This window comes from Protopterus annectens, chromosome 9.part0, assembly GCF_019279795.1.
Source record: "Protopterus annectens isolate FY-2018-M chromosome 9.part0, PAN1.0, whole genome shotgun sequence".
In the NCBI taxonomy this organism is placed as follows: domain Eukaryota; kingdom Metazoa; phylum Chordata; order Ceratodontiformes; family Protopteridae; genus Protopterus; species Protopterus annectens.
In genome coordinates, this window is record NC_056743.1 from 626,762,092 (window position 1) to 626,782,128 (window position 20,037).

Here is a 20,037-nt window from a genome sequence, read left to right on the forward strand (position 1 = left end):
CCTGGCCGGATAACCCAAGTGTGATGACTGCAACAGCGAAACACGAAGAACATTGACCTTTTACATTAGAGTAAGGATAAAGGATTCAAAATCAACCTGCAAGCAAGCACCATACAAAACGGTGCACTGTTTTCTGTGGAGTACATTAAAATTCCCTAGAAAATAAAAGAAACTGCAGAACTGGCTTATCAGAAGATAAACGGATAGCTGCTAGCCTGGATGCATTCTATTATAAACTACAAAAGCCTCATAAAAATAAGGTTATAGGAATGCACCAGATCCAAACATTTCTGCCATGACTACAGAATGCTATTTCCTTTTTTAATGCCATCTGCAATAAAACAGCTCCTCAAAGTTAAGCAAAACTCAAATCAGCAAGTATGCTACTTCTCCCTGGAATCGGGCTATGTAAAATACAGTTGCGTTAAGAACTTTACGATATCTTTATATGCTTGAACATATTTGCTGATGCAGTAATGACTCTGGACTTACTGTCACAGAAGGCTTGACAGGCCATCTAACTTTCACAGCTTTTCACCTCTTAACCCTTCTAGTTCACCTGAGCATCACTGCTTAATAGGGAAAGCCGCCTGCTTCTTCAGTTCTTTCTTTCCCCAGCTGGCTGAATTGTTGTGATCTGGTACCAGAGTACTGTCTGCCCTGAAAAAAGTGGTCCCCAAGGAAACGGTCCAACCAAAAAAACCCACTAACTACCCCTTTAGGTACTAACTCAATAATGAAGAGGAATGGCACTCAAGTCAGGGTAACCGAGAGGGATGGGAGGAAGGTAATTAGGATACTAACAGGGTTTGAGAAAACGGGATGAAGGGACAGAATTGGTTTTGCAGTGAATACAATTAAGTTCCTGACAAATCTAAGAAGTTCACTGCATAATGCACTGCTGCAGTAACAGCTCTTGAAATGATTCCCAGAGTTTACAGACCAGTCAGTGGCTGGACTGTGGAAACACATGGCTGTTGAATGGTGAGGGCAAACCTTGCCCTAGCCTAAGATGAGATATTTGCATTGCAATGCTTGGAAAAAGAGTAGGTAGATTACCAAAGTAGTTGCTTCACGACTGGATTATGAATTGATCCCCCCCCCCCTCTCTCTCTAGGAAGTTGATGGGGGCTGCAGTAGCCTTGCAGAATGGGATCTAACATGCCCAGGAACAGTCTTATCATGAAAGGAATAGGAGAAGTAGATGCAGTGATCCATCCATTTCTATATGGTTTGTTTGCAAAGTGGAATCCTCTCCCTGCTTTTAGAAATTAAAAAAAAAAAAAAAGTTTTGAGCTGTCTAGGTAAAATCCCTCTGACTTATATACATCCAAGGAATGTAGGATCCTTTCCTCTTTAGTCTTAGATTATGGGAAAATGCAACGAGGTGGAAAACCTGGTTTAAGTGATGACCATTATCTTGAGCATGAAAGCTGGATAAGTGTTGTAGGTGATTCTAATCATTGTAGAAGGTGAAATGGGATTCTTTGCACATTATGGCCTGCAACTCAAGAGATTCTTCTGATATCAAGAACAGTCTTACAGGTGAGAAATACAAGGACAGTAGAAGCAACTAACTCAAATATAATGTGGGGGAGGGGCAAGGCATGTTTCTCCTCATTCAATGAGTCATTAAAGGGGCTGTGCCCTCAGCCAGACTTGTCTTGTTAATGTACTGAGACGCAGTAAGCTGCTGTTTTGCATGACGCATCCACAAGACAGCCAAAATAATGGCATGCTTCGTATGCTTGGCACAGAGGTTACATTAAGTCCAGCACTCTTCCTTTCAGGTTCTCAAATTCTATACCCTCATCCTTCTCCTTTAGCCTGAAAAAGGCAGACTCCTTGGATTTCAGCATTTGGGTCCAATCAAATCTGTCAATAATCCTGCTCAACTTGTCATACGGTAGAAACCACAGCAGTTCCTTGCTGGAATCCATAAACAGCAAAGCTCGAGCAGCCAAAATGAATAGTTGTTTACAATCGTACCATAACCATAGAGGTTCTTCTCTTCCATGTTGCAGTTATTCACTTTGGTGTAGGATTTTCCACCTCAGGTGATCGGACGTCAGCTCCTATACAAAAGCTTTTTTGCCTGGCTGCTGTAGGTGCGTGGGACGTCACACACAGAACCATAAACCAGGGTCCTTAAATGTGACATTGGTACATTTTTGTCATAGTCAGGTAGCTGCTTCCAGGATGGAAGCTGTGTCCAGGCCTTTGAGAAAGGTCTTGGAGGTAGCTATGGCCCTGGTGGAATGAGGTCTTACACCCTGAAGTAAGACTTTGCCATGGTGTGAATAACAAAAGAATAGATTTCCTAATCCAGCAGGAAATGGTTTGTTTGGAGACTACCTTTCCCAGAGCCCTGGGGTGAAAGGAGACAGAGTTGGTCAGACTTTCTGAAAGGCTTGGTCTTGTCGAAATAGAATCTCATCTGTCTGTGTATGCCCAGGGAATAAAGGATTCGCTCTGCACTGTTGTTTGGAAGAAGGTAGGAAAATTATGGACTGGTTTAAGGATAGTTTACCACCTTGGGCATAAAGAAAGAATTTGTGCGTAAGGTAACTCTGTCATTATGGAAAGTTGTGCAATGGGGGCAAGCCATGAGGGCCTGTAGTTCTGACACTCTTCTAGCGGAAGAAATGGCCATTAAAAGAATGGTTTTCCAAGTACACATTTGTAGGGAGGCTGAACAAGCCAGCTCAAAAGGAGGTAGGGTGAGTTTTTCTAGCACGAAGTTGAGGTCCCAGGGAGGAGGGATGGGTTTTCTTGGTGGTCTAATATGTAGGACCCCTCTCAGGAAAAGTTTAACGTCCAGCCTGGAAAGCAGGGGTGGCTGTAAGGGTAAGCAGGCTGAAATGGCTGACAGCTGAACTTTCACAGAGGAGTAAGTTAGTCCAGCGTTAATGAGATGACAAACATAGCTAAGGACTAGGGAGGGGTCTGCCTGCATAGGGCCCCTGTCCTTAAGAAGACACAATTTTGCGAATCTTTCCCATTTACATAGGTATGTCTTTCTAGTAGTTGGTTTCCTGGCCTCCCTCAGGATTGAAAGCACATCCTCAGAGTAGAGATGTCTGAAAGGGATTAGAAGTTGATCATCCAGAGTTAGGTTTAGCATTTGCAGCTTAGGGTGAATGAGAGATCCTTTTGCTGAGATAGTAGGTCCACCTTGTGGGGTAACTTGTGGTGACTGCCCTTGGCTAAAGAGTGAAGAAGACGGGAACCAGTGCTGCCTTGGCCAGTAGGGAGTCACCAGCAAGATTTTCGGTTGCTCCTTCTTGATTTTCAGAAGGAACTTTTGTATTTGTGGGAAGAGGGAATGCACAGAGGAACATCCCCTTCCAAGGAAAGCTGAAGGCATTCACTCTCCGGTGTGATGGAGTGTGATCCCTGCTGCAGAATTTGCTTAGTCGTCTGTTCTGGGGGGAGGCAAGCAGATCCACTTGAGGGGTGCCCCACTGGTAGACTATATCTAGAAAGGCTTCCCTGTTTAACATCCATTTGTGAAGGTGAGAGGATGTTCTGCTGAACAAGTCCACTTGTTTGTTTTCCTGAGAGGCGACCTGCAGGAAGAAGTTGTGTTGGGTGGCAAGTTCCAAAATCTGTAGGGTTAATCCTGCATAAGAGGTAGGCTTTTGCCCCTCCCTGTTTGTTCAGGTACCACATGACTATGGTGTTGTCCGTAAGAATGTGAAGGCCTGGTTGAAGGATGGGAAGAAAGGCCTGAAGGTCCAGCAAGACTGCAGTCATCTCCCCGACAATGTGTTGCTGTAGGGTAGGGTAGGGGGTCCAAGATTCTTGAACCCTGTATAACCCCTTAAAGTTGCCCCCCCCACCCTAGACCTGATGCATTTGTGTGCATGGATTGCACTGGAGGAGGAAGCTGCAGAGGAATGCCTTGGTTTCGAAGGATTTGTTGAATCCACCACCTCAATTCTGACTTTATGAAAGGCAGAAGGGGGATTTGTTGGTCTAGGGAATGTAGGTGCTGAGACCATACACTCTAAGTACCACTGAAATTTTCTCATGTGCAACCTGGCTAAAGAGAGCATGGTGATCGTGGCTGCCATGAGTGTCAGTACTTGTAGGAACTGCCTTGCGGAAAAGTGGGATACCCCCAGAAGATCTTGGAAGTGACTTGAGAGAGACTGCACTTTGTCTTGTGGGAGGAAGGATCTCATAAAATCTGATTTGATCCTGCATCCCAGGAAAACTTTGTCCTACTGTGGGTGCAGAGATGATTTTGGAAGGTTTAGGGTGAACCCCAAGTTGTGCAGGACGGTCATGGTGAACTTTAGTTGACTTGGAAGCATAGTTTTTGATTCCTCTAGGAGCAGGATGTCATCCTGGTAAGGGTACATTTGGATGCCCTTGGTTCAGCAAAATGCAATGGTAGGAGCCAGGCATTTTGTGAATACTCTTAGAGCAGTAGATAAGCCAAAGGGCAAGGCTGTAAATTGAAAATGTGAGGAAATGCCAGTAAATTCTCAGGCATTTTCTGTGGGAGAGCAGGACAGGAATGTGCACATAAGCTTCCTTTAAGTCCACAGTGACTATGAAGGCATGGGGTGGTATCAGGGGCAGGAGGGTTTGCAGAGAGAGCATCCTGAAGGACGGAACTTTAAGTCTACTATGGGTCTCCAAGGACCATCGTTTTTTGGCACTAGGAATATATGAGAATAGAATCCTTTCCCTTCCTGGTCCACAGGGACTGGTTCTATAGTTCCTAGGGAGAGGAACTCCAGCAGAATATGTAGGAATAGATGGAGCTGTTTTTTTTTTTTTTTTGGTGGGAAGGGAATGTTTTTTGGCTTTGTTTTTTCCTTCCAAGATATGAAGTATCCTCTCTGAATAATGGAAAGGACCATCAGTCTGAGGTGATGGTTTTCCAAAAGGGGAGGCAGTGGAGTAGGTGGGCAGACAAGGGGAGGTGGGCAAGGCAATCACGCTGAGGAGGGCCCCCTCTGTCGGGAAAGGGCTGTTTGGAGGGTGGGTGGTCGGTTGGTCTGGAGTAAGGCCGTCTCCTAGATCCTCTTCTCGGTCTGGAGGAGGGGGATGAGAAGTGCAAGGCATCCTCCTGACAAAGGAAGTCTCTGTTTTCTTTATCATTGCTTGTGCTTGGTTTGCTGTAGTTTTTGGCCAATGTCAGCTAAAAGAGGCAAAAGTAATTGCAGCTGGCAGATACCGCACAAAGATCCTCACCATAAGTGTGTATTTTGTCTAGGTAAGGAACACGACCATACGTCGTGTTCCATTTGTAAGTCCTTCGTGCCCAAGATGCTTCACAGTAGTTTGGCCGCATTTGTAACTTGAGAACCATCATCTTAAATGCCTAGCCCTTAGGATGGACCCAGAGTCGGTCAAGCAACCTGAACTGCCCAGGAAGAAGGCCAAAGTTTCCAGGCCTGTTCCTACTGCCATTCTGCTATGGGATGTCCTGCCGGCTTCTGATATAGCGGCCAAGGAATGCCCATATGTTCGTGTTTCACTGTTGCAGTCACATCACATTTGTGTTATCCCTGCCAGGGTAGCCCTCAGTCGGCCCAAATACCAGAGGCTTAGTATTTCTGGGTCGGTTGCTGTCGCTCCAGGACTGACGTCAGGTCGTTAGTGTTATAAATTAAGTCAGCCAACACCATTACAACAGTTTTTCTTGCCCTAGGTTATGGTGGAAGAATACCACCAGTAGAAAGTAAATACCAAAACAACATTGTAAGGACAGAGAGAGACAAGGGGGTGGAGGGAGGGAAACCAGGACAGCAACAGTGAATACACTCGAACATCTACAGTTATGACAAGTGTATACAACTGTATTATGTTCTTCGTGTTTCACTGTTGCAGTCATCACATTTGGGTTGATTCCCACAGCTGAAGAAAAGGGTGGAGGCAGTCAAGAAGACTGGGTGCTGGCTAGGATGCCCTACAAAACTGCTGTGGCAAAGCCTGCCCTGGATTTGGAGAAGATAGGCAGTTGGTAATGTTTGGTGAAGGTATGAACAGATGTCCAATGTTGCTACCTCCAGGATGTCCCTGGTGGGGACCCCTCTGAGGAATGCTGCAGAGGTGGAGGTTGCTCTGGTAGAATGTGTCCTGACCCCCTTGGGGAGAGCTTTCCCATGCTGCTTGTAGCAGAAATGGATGCAGTGTGCTATCCATTTGGAAATAGTTTGTTTGGATATGGGCTTGCCCTCTGCTCCTGTAGTAAAGCTGACTATTGGTCAGTCTTCCTAAATGTTTTAGTCCTGTCTAGGTAGAATCTGAGCTGTCTGTGCACATCAAGGGAGTGCAGAATCCTTTCACCTTTGTTTTGTGGGTTAGGGAAAAGGTGGGCAAATGAATGGATTGGTTGAGAGCCACACTGGACACCACTTTTGGCATGAAGGATGGATGGGTTAGTCCTGAGGGAGACCCTGTCAGCGTGGAAAACGATGAAGGGCTACAGCCATTAGTGTTTGTAGCTCGGATACTCTTCTAGCTGAAGTGATGGCCAGAAGCAAGGCTGTCTTCCAAGAGAGGAACTTTAACTCCATTGATGTTGCTGGTTCAAAGGGGGGCAGGGTGAGTTTTTCCAAAACAAAGTTAAGGTCCCAAGCTGGGGGTAGGTGCTCTTCTGGGTGGCCTCAGGTTGCTAGCCCCTCTTAGGAACTTCTTGATGAGGGTTGGAGAAAACAGGTGGCTCTGTGCTGAAATGAGGAGAGATGGCAGAGACATGAATTTTAATGGAAGAGAAGGACAGACTCCTGTGTAGTAGGTCAGCCAGGTAATCCAGGATGAGAGGTAGAGAGGGATGTGCAGGTCCGACTCCCTTAGCTTGGGATCCAGGTGCAAAACTTTTTCCACTTGTCAGCATAAGACTTTCTAGAGCTAGGGCTTTTGGCTTCATGTACAACATCCAGAACTTGTCTGCTTAGATTGGCACCTTGTGCAGCGTTCAGGGAATAAGCCAGGCTGCCAGATTTAGGGTCTGCAATTAGGGATGCATGAATTCTCCATTCCTCTGGGTCAGGAGTGTTGGGATCTGAGGGAAATGCCATGGTGGCAGTGATGACAGGTTTCGCAGCAGAGGGTACAAGTGCTGGCGTGGCCAGTCTGGGACAATCAGGATTCTCCTCGGTTTTTCCTCCCTTATTTTGAGCAGTACCCTTGTAATGAGCAGTGGGGGGGATGCATAGAGAGAGAGGTTGACCCACTGAAAGGATAGAGCATCCACTTTCCAGGCCTTGCTGTGATGTTCCCCGGTGCAGAATTTGCTGAGCTGATGGTTGGAGTGGAAAGCAAAGAGATCGACCTTCGGGGTGCCCCATTTTTGGGTTACAAGGGTGAAGGTTCTCTGGATTTGACATGGTCTGGTAAAGGTTGTTTCTTTAGTCAAGCATGCCTTCTAAGGACAGAACTTGTGACTGCTGCCCTGCAAGATGCTTCAAAGGCGTCAAAACCACACTCTAAGGTGTGCTTAGTTACTTGACTTGCAGAATGCATTAACACTTGTAACTATTTTCTGCACAAGCAAGAAAGGAAAATATTTTTTTTTGAGGAGTTCTATGGTACATTGCTGATATTTCAGCATATGGAACTGACAATTTAGTGCTCTAATAGCAAGAGTAGCAAAGCTGTATACTTTTTTTACACCATCTGTCTAATGCTCGGGAATCCTTATCTGAGGGGATGGGATTCTTAGAAGTTGCTTTAATTCCTTTAGGTCCTTGAGAGATGACCTCTGGGTCAGCAGTAGGATTTTTGAATAGACATTTGTGAGGATCAGGGACTCTATAGTACCTGTCTAGTTTCCTGGGAGCAGGAGGGAGGGTGTCAGGAGTCAAACTGGATTTCATAAAAACATTATCCACAACATCCAGGACAGGAGGAATGGCCATCCTCATATTCAGATGCATCAAAGTCATCAGACTCATGTTCAGATAAAACTACTGGGGACAAATCTCTTTCTTTTGGAAGGGGTAGCCTGGCTTTCCCGATAAGCATTATAAGATCTTCCGCCATTTTAAGGATCTGAGACTGAGGCACGAAAGCAGGTGGGTGAGATTGGGTCGCCAGTTTCTTGGGAGTGGTTCGTACCCTGGGCCTTAGAAACTCGGTAGTTTTTGAAAGAATGGTAGATGTGAAAGAAGTCAGTCTGTGTCGAGAATTGGTAGTGCGAAGTACTTCCTCAGAAGCCGGTGCCTGCTCAATGGCTCTGGACCCATCCAAGGTAGAGACATCCTCAGGATAGATGAAGAGTCTCGCAGCATAATGGACTCTGAAAGGGTCTTGGTAGCAGCCTGCGAATCCACAGAAGCGGGCATTTGGGGCTATGAAAGCGCCTCACTGAGGACCGGAAAACTGACTACTAGCTTAACGAAAGCATCAACAGTTTTGGACCTGTGCGGTCTGTCTGTCTTTATCTTTACGTTTTTTTTTTGGAAGATCTGCTGCCTGATGGCTTACCGAAGGCATATTGGAATTTGAGGACAAAGCAAAAATATCTAGATACAATAAAGGCCCAATTTATAGTTCTGGCATTGAACAGAGCACAAAAGCAACAGCAGGGGATGTTGTGGTCTGGGCCTAAGCAAGTGACGCAGTAAAAATGAAAATCTTGGTGTGGTATTTGCTTTCCACAGGCGAGGCGATTGTTAACTTTTTCTGACATCGGTTAGAGCAAGAAAAAAAGATCCCCAACAGGGTACTTAGCTTTAGGAGACTTCAATTTCGGAAATGGAAAACTCAAATAGTGGCCGACCAGCACTCATGCGAACTGCTTCTGCTTCGGGCTCCTCGGCAAGAAAGACTGATGTAATGGCGTTGGCTGCCTTAATTTATAACACTGATGACCTGACGTCAGTCCTGGAGCAACAGCAACCAATGCAGAAATACTAAGCCTCTGGTATTTGGGCCAACTGAGGGCTACCCTGGCAGGGATAACCCAAATGTGATGACTGCAACAGTGAAACACAAACATATGGGCATTCCTTGGCCCCTATATCAGAAGCCAGCGGGACATCCCATAGCGGAATGGCAGTAGGAACAGGCCTGGAAACTTTGGCCTTCTTCCTGAGCAGTTCAGGTTGCTTGATCGACTCTGGGTCCATCCTAAGGGCTAGGCGTTTTAAGATGATGGTTTTCGAGATATAAATGCGGCAAACGACTGTGAAGCATCTTGGGCACGAAAGACTTACAAATGGAACACGACGTATGGTAGTGTTCCCTACCTAGACAAAATATGCACTTATGGTGAGAATCTTTGTGCGGTATCTGCCAGCCACAATTACATTTGCCTCTTTTAGCTGACATTGGCCAAAAACTACAGCAAACCAAGCACAAGCAATGATAAAGAAAACAAAAAAACCCAACGGGGTACTTATCTTTCCGAAGTAATTGTAAGTAGGAGCTGAACGATCAAAGTGACTACGTCTACTGCTGAATAGTTCTGAGGTCTGTGTGCGCACACCTCACATTTAAGGACCATGGTTTACGGCCCTGCGTGTGACGTCCCATGCACCTACAGCAGCCAGGCAAAAAGCTTTTGTATAGCAGCCGACATCTGATTGCCTGAGGTAGAAAATCCCACACCAAAGTGAATACTGCAACACTGGAATATCTATAACTGGACATCAATATTTGCCACCGTCACTGACCCTGTAAAAGTAGTCATGTTTCCTAGGAGAAGATTTGGGGGAGGGAGGTCAAGAATGCATTATTACATTATTAAAAGCATCTCCCAGGGCTTCCATGACTGCAGGAATGGCTAATGGCTTGGGTTGAGGAAGATGCAGAAGCTGTCCACCTTAACTGGCCCAGAGAAATTTCTTCAACCTCCCATTTGAAGCTGTTCCTCATTCGATTTAAGACTTACCCCAGGAAGACTCTATCCTTTGCTCCACCCACAGAGAAGGTATTCTCAGTGTCAGCCTCATACAGAGACGTGGAGGCTATTTGGTCTACAGAGACCAAGTCTGCCTCTTCAGAGTCACATATCATAAGCCTCAGCAGATAAGGATTCATAAATTCCATAAAGTCCTGGGATGACCTGAAAAATTCTTGTCAGACGTCTAGGATACGGAAGAAAATAAGGGCCAACCTAGCATCATCAGCGGCAAACAAGTGGGCATTTGTCTTGGCATTAACTACAACGACCTAGGTCTGGAGCTAGGGAATCCTCTGGTTGACCTCAGGTCAAGGGAGGCTTTTCCAAGAACTCAATTGATATGCTGCTAACATTTTCATGGTTTAACAAGGGGATGTCACACTCACCCAAGTTAACTATAGTAATTTGGAAGTCAGAACCAGATGCCCACAAACAGGCTTCTGGACTGATTGTTTCAACAGTGTGGATTCAGCTTAAAAGGACATGCCTACATAGCACAACATGGTGGCTTCTGGAGAGATCATAACAGTAGCCTCATTATAGCCAAATACCAGATTCCTGGTGCTGTAAACTTGCCTTTCTGAACTGAACCCCTTAAGCCTGGGGGAGAGGTTATCTGTCAGATTCCATGGACTGCTGTCAGTCTCTCAACATTTGCTCTTTATGGGCACTTCTCAGGACGCTACTATTAACTGATGGAAACGTCAGCTGCGGATCTGAATGATGACATGGTAGTACAATACCACACCAGACAGAATACTATCCGAGCTAAACCTGCCTCAGTGGTGACCATTTGGCACAGTGTACCCATTCTCAAGACAAAATGCACATCTACTGTGGAAATCTTTATAGTAGAATTGTTTCCCCAGGATTAACACAACTACTAACATTTTCCTCAGAATCTGACATCTAGTCCTTTGGCAAGAAAGAATTGAACATGGCACTGGCCAACATCCCGCTTACATTACCAAAAGACCTGACCGCCATATGTGATGCCATCTGCCAAGCGTGGATGAGGACACGTGAAAAGCACTGAAGTTGGGCAAACTTGTCAGGCCTTCTACTGCAGGAAGTCCCAAGAGTCATCATCTCAACAAGTGAATTTTACAATGAACATCTACAGTTTCTTGCAATTAAAGTGATTCTGAATGTGCAAATACAAACATTGTAAAGACAATTTAACTTTTGACTTCTTTATGATGAAGTACATTAAATACACTAGGTACTGCAGTTAAATGATCATAAAGTATAGAATATAAATAAATCTGCATACATTGCATCACATATGCAGGCACAAATAAACACTACATATACAAAGACATCACATATGCAAAGACACGCATGCAATAGACACACTGCCACACTCAGCAAGACAACATAATAAAAAGATAAAAAGGGCACCTGTAAATTATATTTCCAGAAAATGTTTCTTACCTATTTCAGTGTTCACCTCTGTCCATCAGAGGCGATAAAACACAGGGGTTTCTTCTGGCGGGTTTTACATTACTCACGCCAGGCAAGAAAAAATGTTTTAGGGAGGGCCCATACTATTCTTTCTTTATAGGAACAAGGGGAGAAAATACTTGAGCCCGACCTAAAGGGAATCTGGACCACAGGCCAGTGCAGCAAACACAGCAGCTGTCCACTTCTTACCAGCAGGAGTCACTGTAGAGCAAAGCTATCCTTCAGGGCAACAGGAGTGGCAGGGCTGCAGAAAACATATTAAGGGGCATGGCAGGGGGATAAAAGAGAAAGACTACGACCCATTTGTGCCGTCCTCTTCCTGTTCAGTTTACCTGCTGATGTGGGCGTGGTGGGTGAGTTGGCTCCACTGTGGCTCCCCTGCGCCACGCTGACTGCCGTTTTCACTGCGTAAATGTTCGCCTCCTCCTGGAACTTACCGATGTTCTTCTTGTACCGGATTCGCTTGTTCCCAAACCAGTTTGAGACCTGCGGTAATAAATGAGAAAAGAGAAATGGAAAAAAATATTAACTACAAAATTACTACAAACTTCCACTAGCAGTACAATATCTTTACAGAAGTGTTTGAAACATGACTCTCAAAATTACAGGAAACTAAACTTCCTAATTTATGGAATTTGTGCACTGACAAAATGATCTGAGAACTACCATCACTGGCTTAGTGAGGCAAGACTATATATTCAGTCTACTGCAATCAGGTGCAGCAAGCTTCCACTTGCAGGGGAGCTATTATAACAAGTTTCTAGATCCAAAGGCCCCCTTCCCCACAGGATGGGCAAGACAGCAATGGCCACTCACTTTTACCATTCTCAAACTCTCAAGCCATTTTTCAATCTTAAAATATCAGGGTGTTGTCAGGGCGTTACCCAAATGCTGCATACAGCTAGAGTACAGCACCTATATTTGTGCTGTGCAATAACTGTGCCTATGTAGTCAATCCAGTGGCATACAGGGATAAAGCCCCGGCTACAGCCCAGCCAACTTGAGCTTAAATTACTGGCTTGGGTAAGTGAGTGTGAGGGAAGGGCATGCTCATCCAATGGGAGAAGGATTGAGTAAAGTGTCTCAGTAAGTGTCCCTATCAGCAATCTCTAGTGAAGGCTGGAGATGCTGGTGTGGAGGGATAGGGATAACCCAAACAGGGTAAGGTGGGAAACTGACAAGAGATGATAATGAGGCATACAAAGTGTTGCACTTCCCCACTGCACACCTGACCCTTGGGGACGGTTAAGTAAAGTGAAATGACTAGTGGAAGGTGAAAGCAAAACCCACTGGACATCCTTAGGTTCCTCGACCAGACCCATCTTAATCAGGTAGGCTGGGGGGGAGGGTTAAAAGTTAAAGCAAGGAGGTACATCTGCCAACAGATGGTGGCACACAAGTAGAAGACCATAAAATGATGCAGGGGAGTGGAAAAAAATGGCGCCTATTTTACAGTTTATGGAACTGCACTTTAAAAAGCACTGCACACAATTTCTTACACTACATGTTTATCCCACTCTGCAATGGAAAGAGCGCTTACTGTGAAAAATGTGCACACCTATACAGGTTAACAGTATGAGCTCAACCCGCTTCTGATATTCTCCCTATCAAGCTGCACTGTAGACAAACAGCTCAACAGTACAGTTTACTCAAACCAGTCACTTAACCAGTCACCCTACGCAGTTTAAAAAAAACAAAAAAAAAAAACGAAGCAGTTCATAGAAAGAATGAACTATAGCTGCATCCAACATAATCTAATGACATTATAAGGCGAGAGAAATAAAATGGATACCTGTAGTCACAAGCACAAGTCAGTGAAGAATGAAAATGCCTTATTCCCGTTTACCATGTTCTGCTGTGAATCACAGACTGCCTTTACAGACAGTATGAACATGTGACAGTACACTAATACCAAACAGCCAATTACTTAAAGATGCTAAGATCATCGGTTTTGTTATGGCAGGCAGAAATGTAGGATATATATAAAATCTGGGCTGTTAACTGAACACCAACAATATGGTCCAAGAATGTGGCTGTTCACTGGTTCACCGATACTCTAGGTAGTACAGTTAAAGGATTCCCTAGTACAGAATATCATAAGTAAATCTGCATACATTGCATCACATATGCAGGCACAAACAAGTACACTTCATTGATGATGAATCACCGAAAAAGCAGAGTAGCAGTGAATAGCCACAGCAGAGCAGCAAACAGCCATCTGTTGAGGGGAAAAAAGTAGCACTTCCAACATGTAATAGTTGCTACTGAGAAATAGCACAAAGAATAACAAGTTTAGTCAAACTGAAGTAGGTAAAGCCATTTTGTTCTATGCTGTGTATTAGTGGACCTGCAGAGCTTGATCACAGATCAAAAGAACAGCATGTCTTTGTGTGTGTGTGTGTGTGTGTGTGTGTGTGTGTGTGTGTGTGTGTGTGTGTGTGTGTGTGTGTGTGAGAAAAGAGAGACAGTGAATATGCACAGCTGGGGGTGGGGCAAGGACAACGTACATGTGGGTTTGTGTGAGAAAGAAAATATGCAAACTTGGGGCAAGGACAATATATCAGGTGCTCACATGCAAATAGCTAGCAACAAATGCTTGAAAAGGCAAGTGTTCGAGCTCCTATTCAATTTCCTGTAATTACTTTGCCCTCTCAAAAGCCTGTCCTATAAAACTGTACTGCTCTTCCCACTCCCCAAGCCAAAATTCTAATCCTGTTACTTAAACCTAAAATCCTGCTCCCTAAACCTAAAAATTCTTTCCAGACCAGTGCCCTAAATCCACACTTCCCATCTCCTCCTCATGACTACCATTCCTATCTTGCTCATACTCTTAATGGTATGCTTGACCATGCTGCAGCAGCTTGCTGAACTCATTCAAGAGGCTGCCTACCAGAACTACAAGGCGTTTGAGACTGTCTCTGCCTTCGAGATGGTAGCTGAGTATTTGGGACTCTGGATGCTAGGATTTGTAGTGTTCCCATTTTTTTCAGATAACGCTTATAGAAAAAGAAAAGTATTCTGCCCCCCCCCCCCCAATGACGCACAAAAAATCTACACCTAACTACCGAAACACGAACGAGCATAACAGAACTAAGGTTTGGTTTTACTACATTACTCTTGCATTACTGACTTAATCGCGTGATATTTTAGCACACATTTTCAGACTTGGTTTGGCCATCCCTTAGACAGGCCTTGGATTTACAGTGAGGCTGGTCACACCATTTGAGAAGTGTACGACATTAATAAAATGCCAGTAAAGTGTTAAAAACAAAAGCACCTAGTAAGGCTGATTATCAGATTTGGGGTATTATCGCCCTGAAAAATTGTGCTTGTAATAGCTATTACCTCACCCTTAAGGCTTGCAATTCAGATACTCAATTTTGCTGATGGCTATCAAAAGCACATTTTTTCAGGGCAATAATTTTGGGGAGGAGCATACCTACTGGCTCAAATGGTGGCAATGTCAATTTTTCCCAAGTAAAGTTGAGATCTTAAACTGACACCATCATCCATTAGGCAGTCTAGGATGCAGATTGCCACTCAGGAACTGTTTGGGCACACTAGCTACACCAAAGGCAAAGTACTACATTGATATTGGGATCCTCTCCCATAAATTCCAAGAACCTTCTGTGTTCCTGGATGATGGAAGTATGTATTGAAGGCATCTCTGAGAGCTAAGGTGTCTAAGAACACACTCCGGTCTTAATCAATAGGAGGACTGCCTGAAGAGTAGGCAGCTTCAAGCTTGATATATTTAGGAACACGTTCAGCTTTGACAGGTTCAAGACAGGACTCCGGTGTTGATCATTCCTTGGTGCTAATAGCAACACTGAGGATAAAATCTTTTCCTTCTTGGTTTGCAGGAATTTTCTGTGTAGAACCCTGTGCCGGCATACCTCCCAGAACTGGTGCCACTAATTTTTTGGTCTTTTTTCCTGGTATTGTGAAAAGCAGTTTGTAACCACTGAAGACAATGTTTGGACACACACAGGTACCTTCCAAAGTTGTACCAGCATTGGAAAAAGGAGGCCAGATAGCTCCCCCCCCCAAATCAAGGGGCGCTGAGAGAAACGGAGTATTGGGAAAGGAAAGGGCCAGGTGAAATTTTTGGTAGATGGGAGAGAGAAGGTTGCTGAAATGGTCACAGCTTCTCTGTGTTAGCTGCATTATCTTACTGCCTTTCAAGGTCCTTATGCTATCATTGCCACTTCAGGGAAACTGTCTTGCACTTTTGTTGTTTAATCCTGCCTGTCTTTGGTAAATAGGACCTTATTTAGAGGAGTAATTTCTGCTACACTTGGGAAAATGAGGATGGACGATGAAGCGTGTGTCTGACAGATTACATTTTCTTCCCCATATCCCCCCTCCCAACTTTTCAAACACACAGCATGCTTAGGATCTAAACAGCTCCCTATCTAATGGGGAATTCTGGAGCTGCACTTTTTATCCTTGAACAAGAACTGGCTCCTCAGCAGGACTGTCCTCTTAATACACTCTCCATAACTGCAACCCAGGATGCTGCACCTATAGAATCATACCCACATTTTTCAATGCACGTTTTCTAAATTGAATAGAAGCTTGAATTTCATTCAGGAGAAATGCCCTAATGGCTTTGTCCTGTATTTCCCCACAACCTGCAAGTTGTTTCAAGGATGTACTCCTAATATTTCAGAATGGGGGTATGGAATGGCCAGGGCAAGCACTCTTCCTCTGTGTTTTAAGCAACAAATACCAAGGATTGAGTGAACACCTCACATGGCTCATGTCCTCAGACCTTGGGCCCCTGCTACAGTCATCTGATGGACAGATCCCTTCTCTTTTCCCTCTGCTTCTCCTTTTGTTTTTAGTGGTGAATGTCCACTGCACCAACTGGAGAAATGGACATGAATTACTTTTGTATATATGCCTATAGGTCCTTTTTTAATCACATAGGCCAGCACAGGCCTCAGTTGCTGGGTAGTGGCATAATGGTTAGGGTATTTACCTCACAGAAATCTCAGATTCTGAAACACCATGGTCTTTATATCCAAGACTTCATGGAAGTCTTTGAAATTAACTGCCTTTTACAAATGCACTGTGTTTAGCAAAATCACATGTCCTATGCCTTTACATGCTGGTCAAATGCCATGCACGTCTACTAAAGTACACAGAGCAACTCACAGGATAAGAATCAAATAAAAATCCCAGTGGGGGTATGTACCTGCTCATTCTTCAATCTGAATCTTAGATCAGAATAATGGTTGCTCCTTGTTTCTACATAAACTGTACATTCAGTAATGTAGCAAGAAAGAACAGATGATGGTGTGTAGATATCAGCATGTGAGGATGTCCAAGGTGAAGGTGATGTCAGCCTGGCCAAAAGGGAAGGGTGTTCATCTCGAAAACATGGTCTGGATGTCAGACCTCAGCCTGCAGCAGTTTCCTAATATGATGACTAACAGTGACCCACAACAGTAGTCACCACCATTCAGGTAAGTACACAAGCTTTGAATCTGACATGTTGGCTTCTCCTCCTTAACCAACAGGGTACAGTCCTCTGCAGACCTACCTGTGTGGCCACAAGACAAAATACCCAGAATAACTGGTTCTAAAGGAGGATCATGATGAAAATCATATCTAGCTTATAATGCCTTATAATTGTGCTCAAGGAAGCAGACACTGCAGCTACACATACAGTCTCTATTCCTAAAATGCCACAAACCTCATGAAGACAGCCTTTGGATACTTTGGTAACACCTTGCTATATCTAGCGTACCAAAATCTGATGCAATTAGTCAACCATCTACACAGAGGATGTGATAACTTTTGTGCCTAATTTGCCACAAGCAAAGTATACAAACAATTGTAAATCCTGGTTTACTATCATATTTGCCAGCGTCATTTAGACGAACGCAATGATTTCCGACAAATATTGTCGGAAATCAAAACAGCGAGCAATCGGAATATCAAACGGAGCATTTCAGCAATGTCGAATATCGACTTTGCTGAAATACTCACATCTGCCCACAACAATAACGTCTGCAGGGGGGCAAGCCCCCCTGCACCCCCCACACCCCCCATACTTGTATATACAAACTCAGAGATCGCACTACAGTGAGGGTAAGGGTACATTTCCCGATCCCCACTATAGTGCGAGCTGCACCGCAATGTTGAAGCTGACATTAGTGGCTGTTCGCTCATGTCAGCTTCGACATTGTGGTGATCGAACTCTCAGTTCGAGAAAATGATTTTCGCACATATTCAATCTAAATGACAATCGAATATGCGATAGTAAACCATAAATCCTATCTGAAGTCTTTACACTTGTGTAGATACAAAAGCTGCATATAAACATCCATGCAGTGCAATAAATATTCAAGAGAACAGCTGCAGAAAAAATACTAAAAAGATTAAATGGAGTAAGATCAGTCTGTGGCTGCTTAATGCATGAAGATATGATTAGTTCTCGGACTATCCTATATTTGAGAAAGACCACATAAGGCAGATTGATAAATGAGGCCTGGAGCTCAGAAATGCATCTTGTAGAAACAATGGCTATAAAAAGTCCCCCACCTCCCATGAAGTTTACTTCAGAAGAGTCTGGCTCAAAAACGAGTATGGTAAGCCCCTCTTCAGCATAATAAAAAGTCTCATGATTTCTTAACTGACAGTTTGAACAGAAAAGCTTCTCAGTGAGGGCCTTACAAACTAAGAGAAGCCAATGAGGAATTCTCACTGGAAATTACAGACAACTGCAAATGCTGACAGAAGCTCAGCTCAATAAAGAATCAAAAATTTCAGCAAGGTAATCTTGGGTTTGAAATACCACAGCAGAAAAGGGTTCCAACCCCCTTTTCCAAAGGTCAAACCAAAAAATGCAACCATCTTGCTTCGCTACATTTGCCTGGCATTAGGAAAGATAAGTATTTGTACTTCCCTGTCAAGCTAAGCAAAGTCCTTCAACATCACTGGTTCACAGATAGTGAAGGACTTTGCTTAGTCTGACAGTTGATCTGAGAAGGAAAGGCTTAACAGATGGGTGAATTAGCATGAACCTGAAGGGGCCTCAGTTAGAAAGGCTTCTCCCAGAGATTAGGCCAGACCAAAGGAAACCAGACATTGTGGCTAAAACAGGGGTACGAGAATAACCTTGGCCCAGATCAATTTTGCTTACTGTGAAAATCTAGGAATAAGGGGTAAAAGTAGACCTGGAGATCACTCTTGGAATAAGGTACCCCTGGAGTGTTGTCTTGAAGGGGAAACATGGTGGAACTCTGCACTTGGCATTTGCTGGGCAGGCAAACAGGCTGCAGCGAGACTTCCCTAACCAATGGAAAAGGCATTTCACCTCAATCCAGCTAGGTCTACTTGTGTGGCATAATCAAATACCTGCTACACCTGCCTGCTAGGGGGTTGGTTTCTCCAGGACTGTACAGACACCAGAAACACCTGAAAACATGGCCCATTCCTAAAAACTCACTGCCTCTACACAGAGGGTTTGAATTCCCCCACCCTAACTTGCTAATGTACTAAATCAATGAAATGTTATCTCAATGTATGGTAACCACTCCTCAAGGAAGGGAACCCTGGAATGCCTACTGAGTAAAGAGGACCACCACCTTCGCCAGAACACCGATATGCCATCTGACCTTAATCTGTGACCAAAGACCTTACACTGCCTTAGCCCCTAGGGCTGTTTTTCCACCCGGCTGTGGATGCTGTTGTTGGCTTTGCTGAAGCCACTTCTCACTTAGGATCTTGTTTCCTACAAAAGGGGTGGAGCTGTAAACTTTATGGAAAGAGCTGCAAGGGTTCCCTTTCCTTTTCACTTCTGCTTAACCTGAAGTCAGAATAACACTGTAGCCACTGAAAGGCACCTTATGGAAACATCAAAAATTATATTGAAAATCCATAAGGTTGAGGAGCAGTCTGCCACATATTATAATTTTGGCACCTACCACTTTACTGCACTACCCAATTTGCATTGCACCTTGTGCCCACCTCCTGAGCTCTATAAGTGAAAAGCCAAAAAAAGTACTTCAGGCTTACACTGCAGCAAGCCAACTGGTGAACTCTGTCTTCCTACAGCAGACCCATGACTCTCAGCTTTGAGAATAGCTGAACAAGTACACTAAGAATTAAGGAAGTGCACTTCTCAATTGCGCCCACTCACAATTTACCCCAACCTTGCTGCACTACTGGACGGCAGGGTACCTGGTGAGACTGCTCAAGGTAGAAACAGCAGCTGCTCAAGTTGAGAGTTTTATATGCAGCTCTTTGTCAGAACCTTCCCCAATACACTGACCATTTCATCAATAACAATATGCTGGAGCCTCAACACATGTGGCACATAGTCAAATAACCAAAGTGTAACCGACAGGATGCAGAGACCCACTTCCAGACGTGGTCCACCCTCATTTCTTCAGAGGATGAATCGCTCAGCTGTGTGGGGTTGGAGTCTTTTTTTTTTTCAGGACTGCTGCACTGAGTTTAAAACTGGATTTTGTACTTAATCCCACCAGTTTTAGGGTGCCAAATGATCTTTTCTGGCTTTCTATGAATGAAAGCCACAATGATGAGTTCCTCCCAGGCTTTTTGGAGATTAAGCCCACCATGTCATCTACCATGGGGACCACTCAGGAAATGAGGAAGAGAGATGTGAAGGCCTCCTGCAGAACTTTTTCTCAAGTCAGAGAGGGAGATTTAAGCTACATGCCACTTCCTCT

General features: G+C 44.4%; 1 protein-coding gene across 2 annotated transcripts in view; it reads right to left on the reverse strand.

Annotated features, from left to right (window-relative positions):
* Positions 1-20,037, reverse strand: part of PBX2 (PBX homeobox 2) — a 1,189,058-nt gene that overhangs the window by 432,866 nt on the left and 736,155 nt on the right. The window contains exon 6 of one of the 2 annotated variants that reach the window (XM_044083193.1): positions 11,770-11,818. In XM_044083193.1, the coding sequence (XP_043939128.1) occupies positions 11,770-11,818 (49 nt within the window). Of the gene's footprint in view, positions 1-11,664; positions 11,819-20,037 lie in introns of both variants that reach the window. The other variant, XM_044083191.1, reaches the window with a different exon arrangement.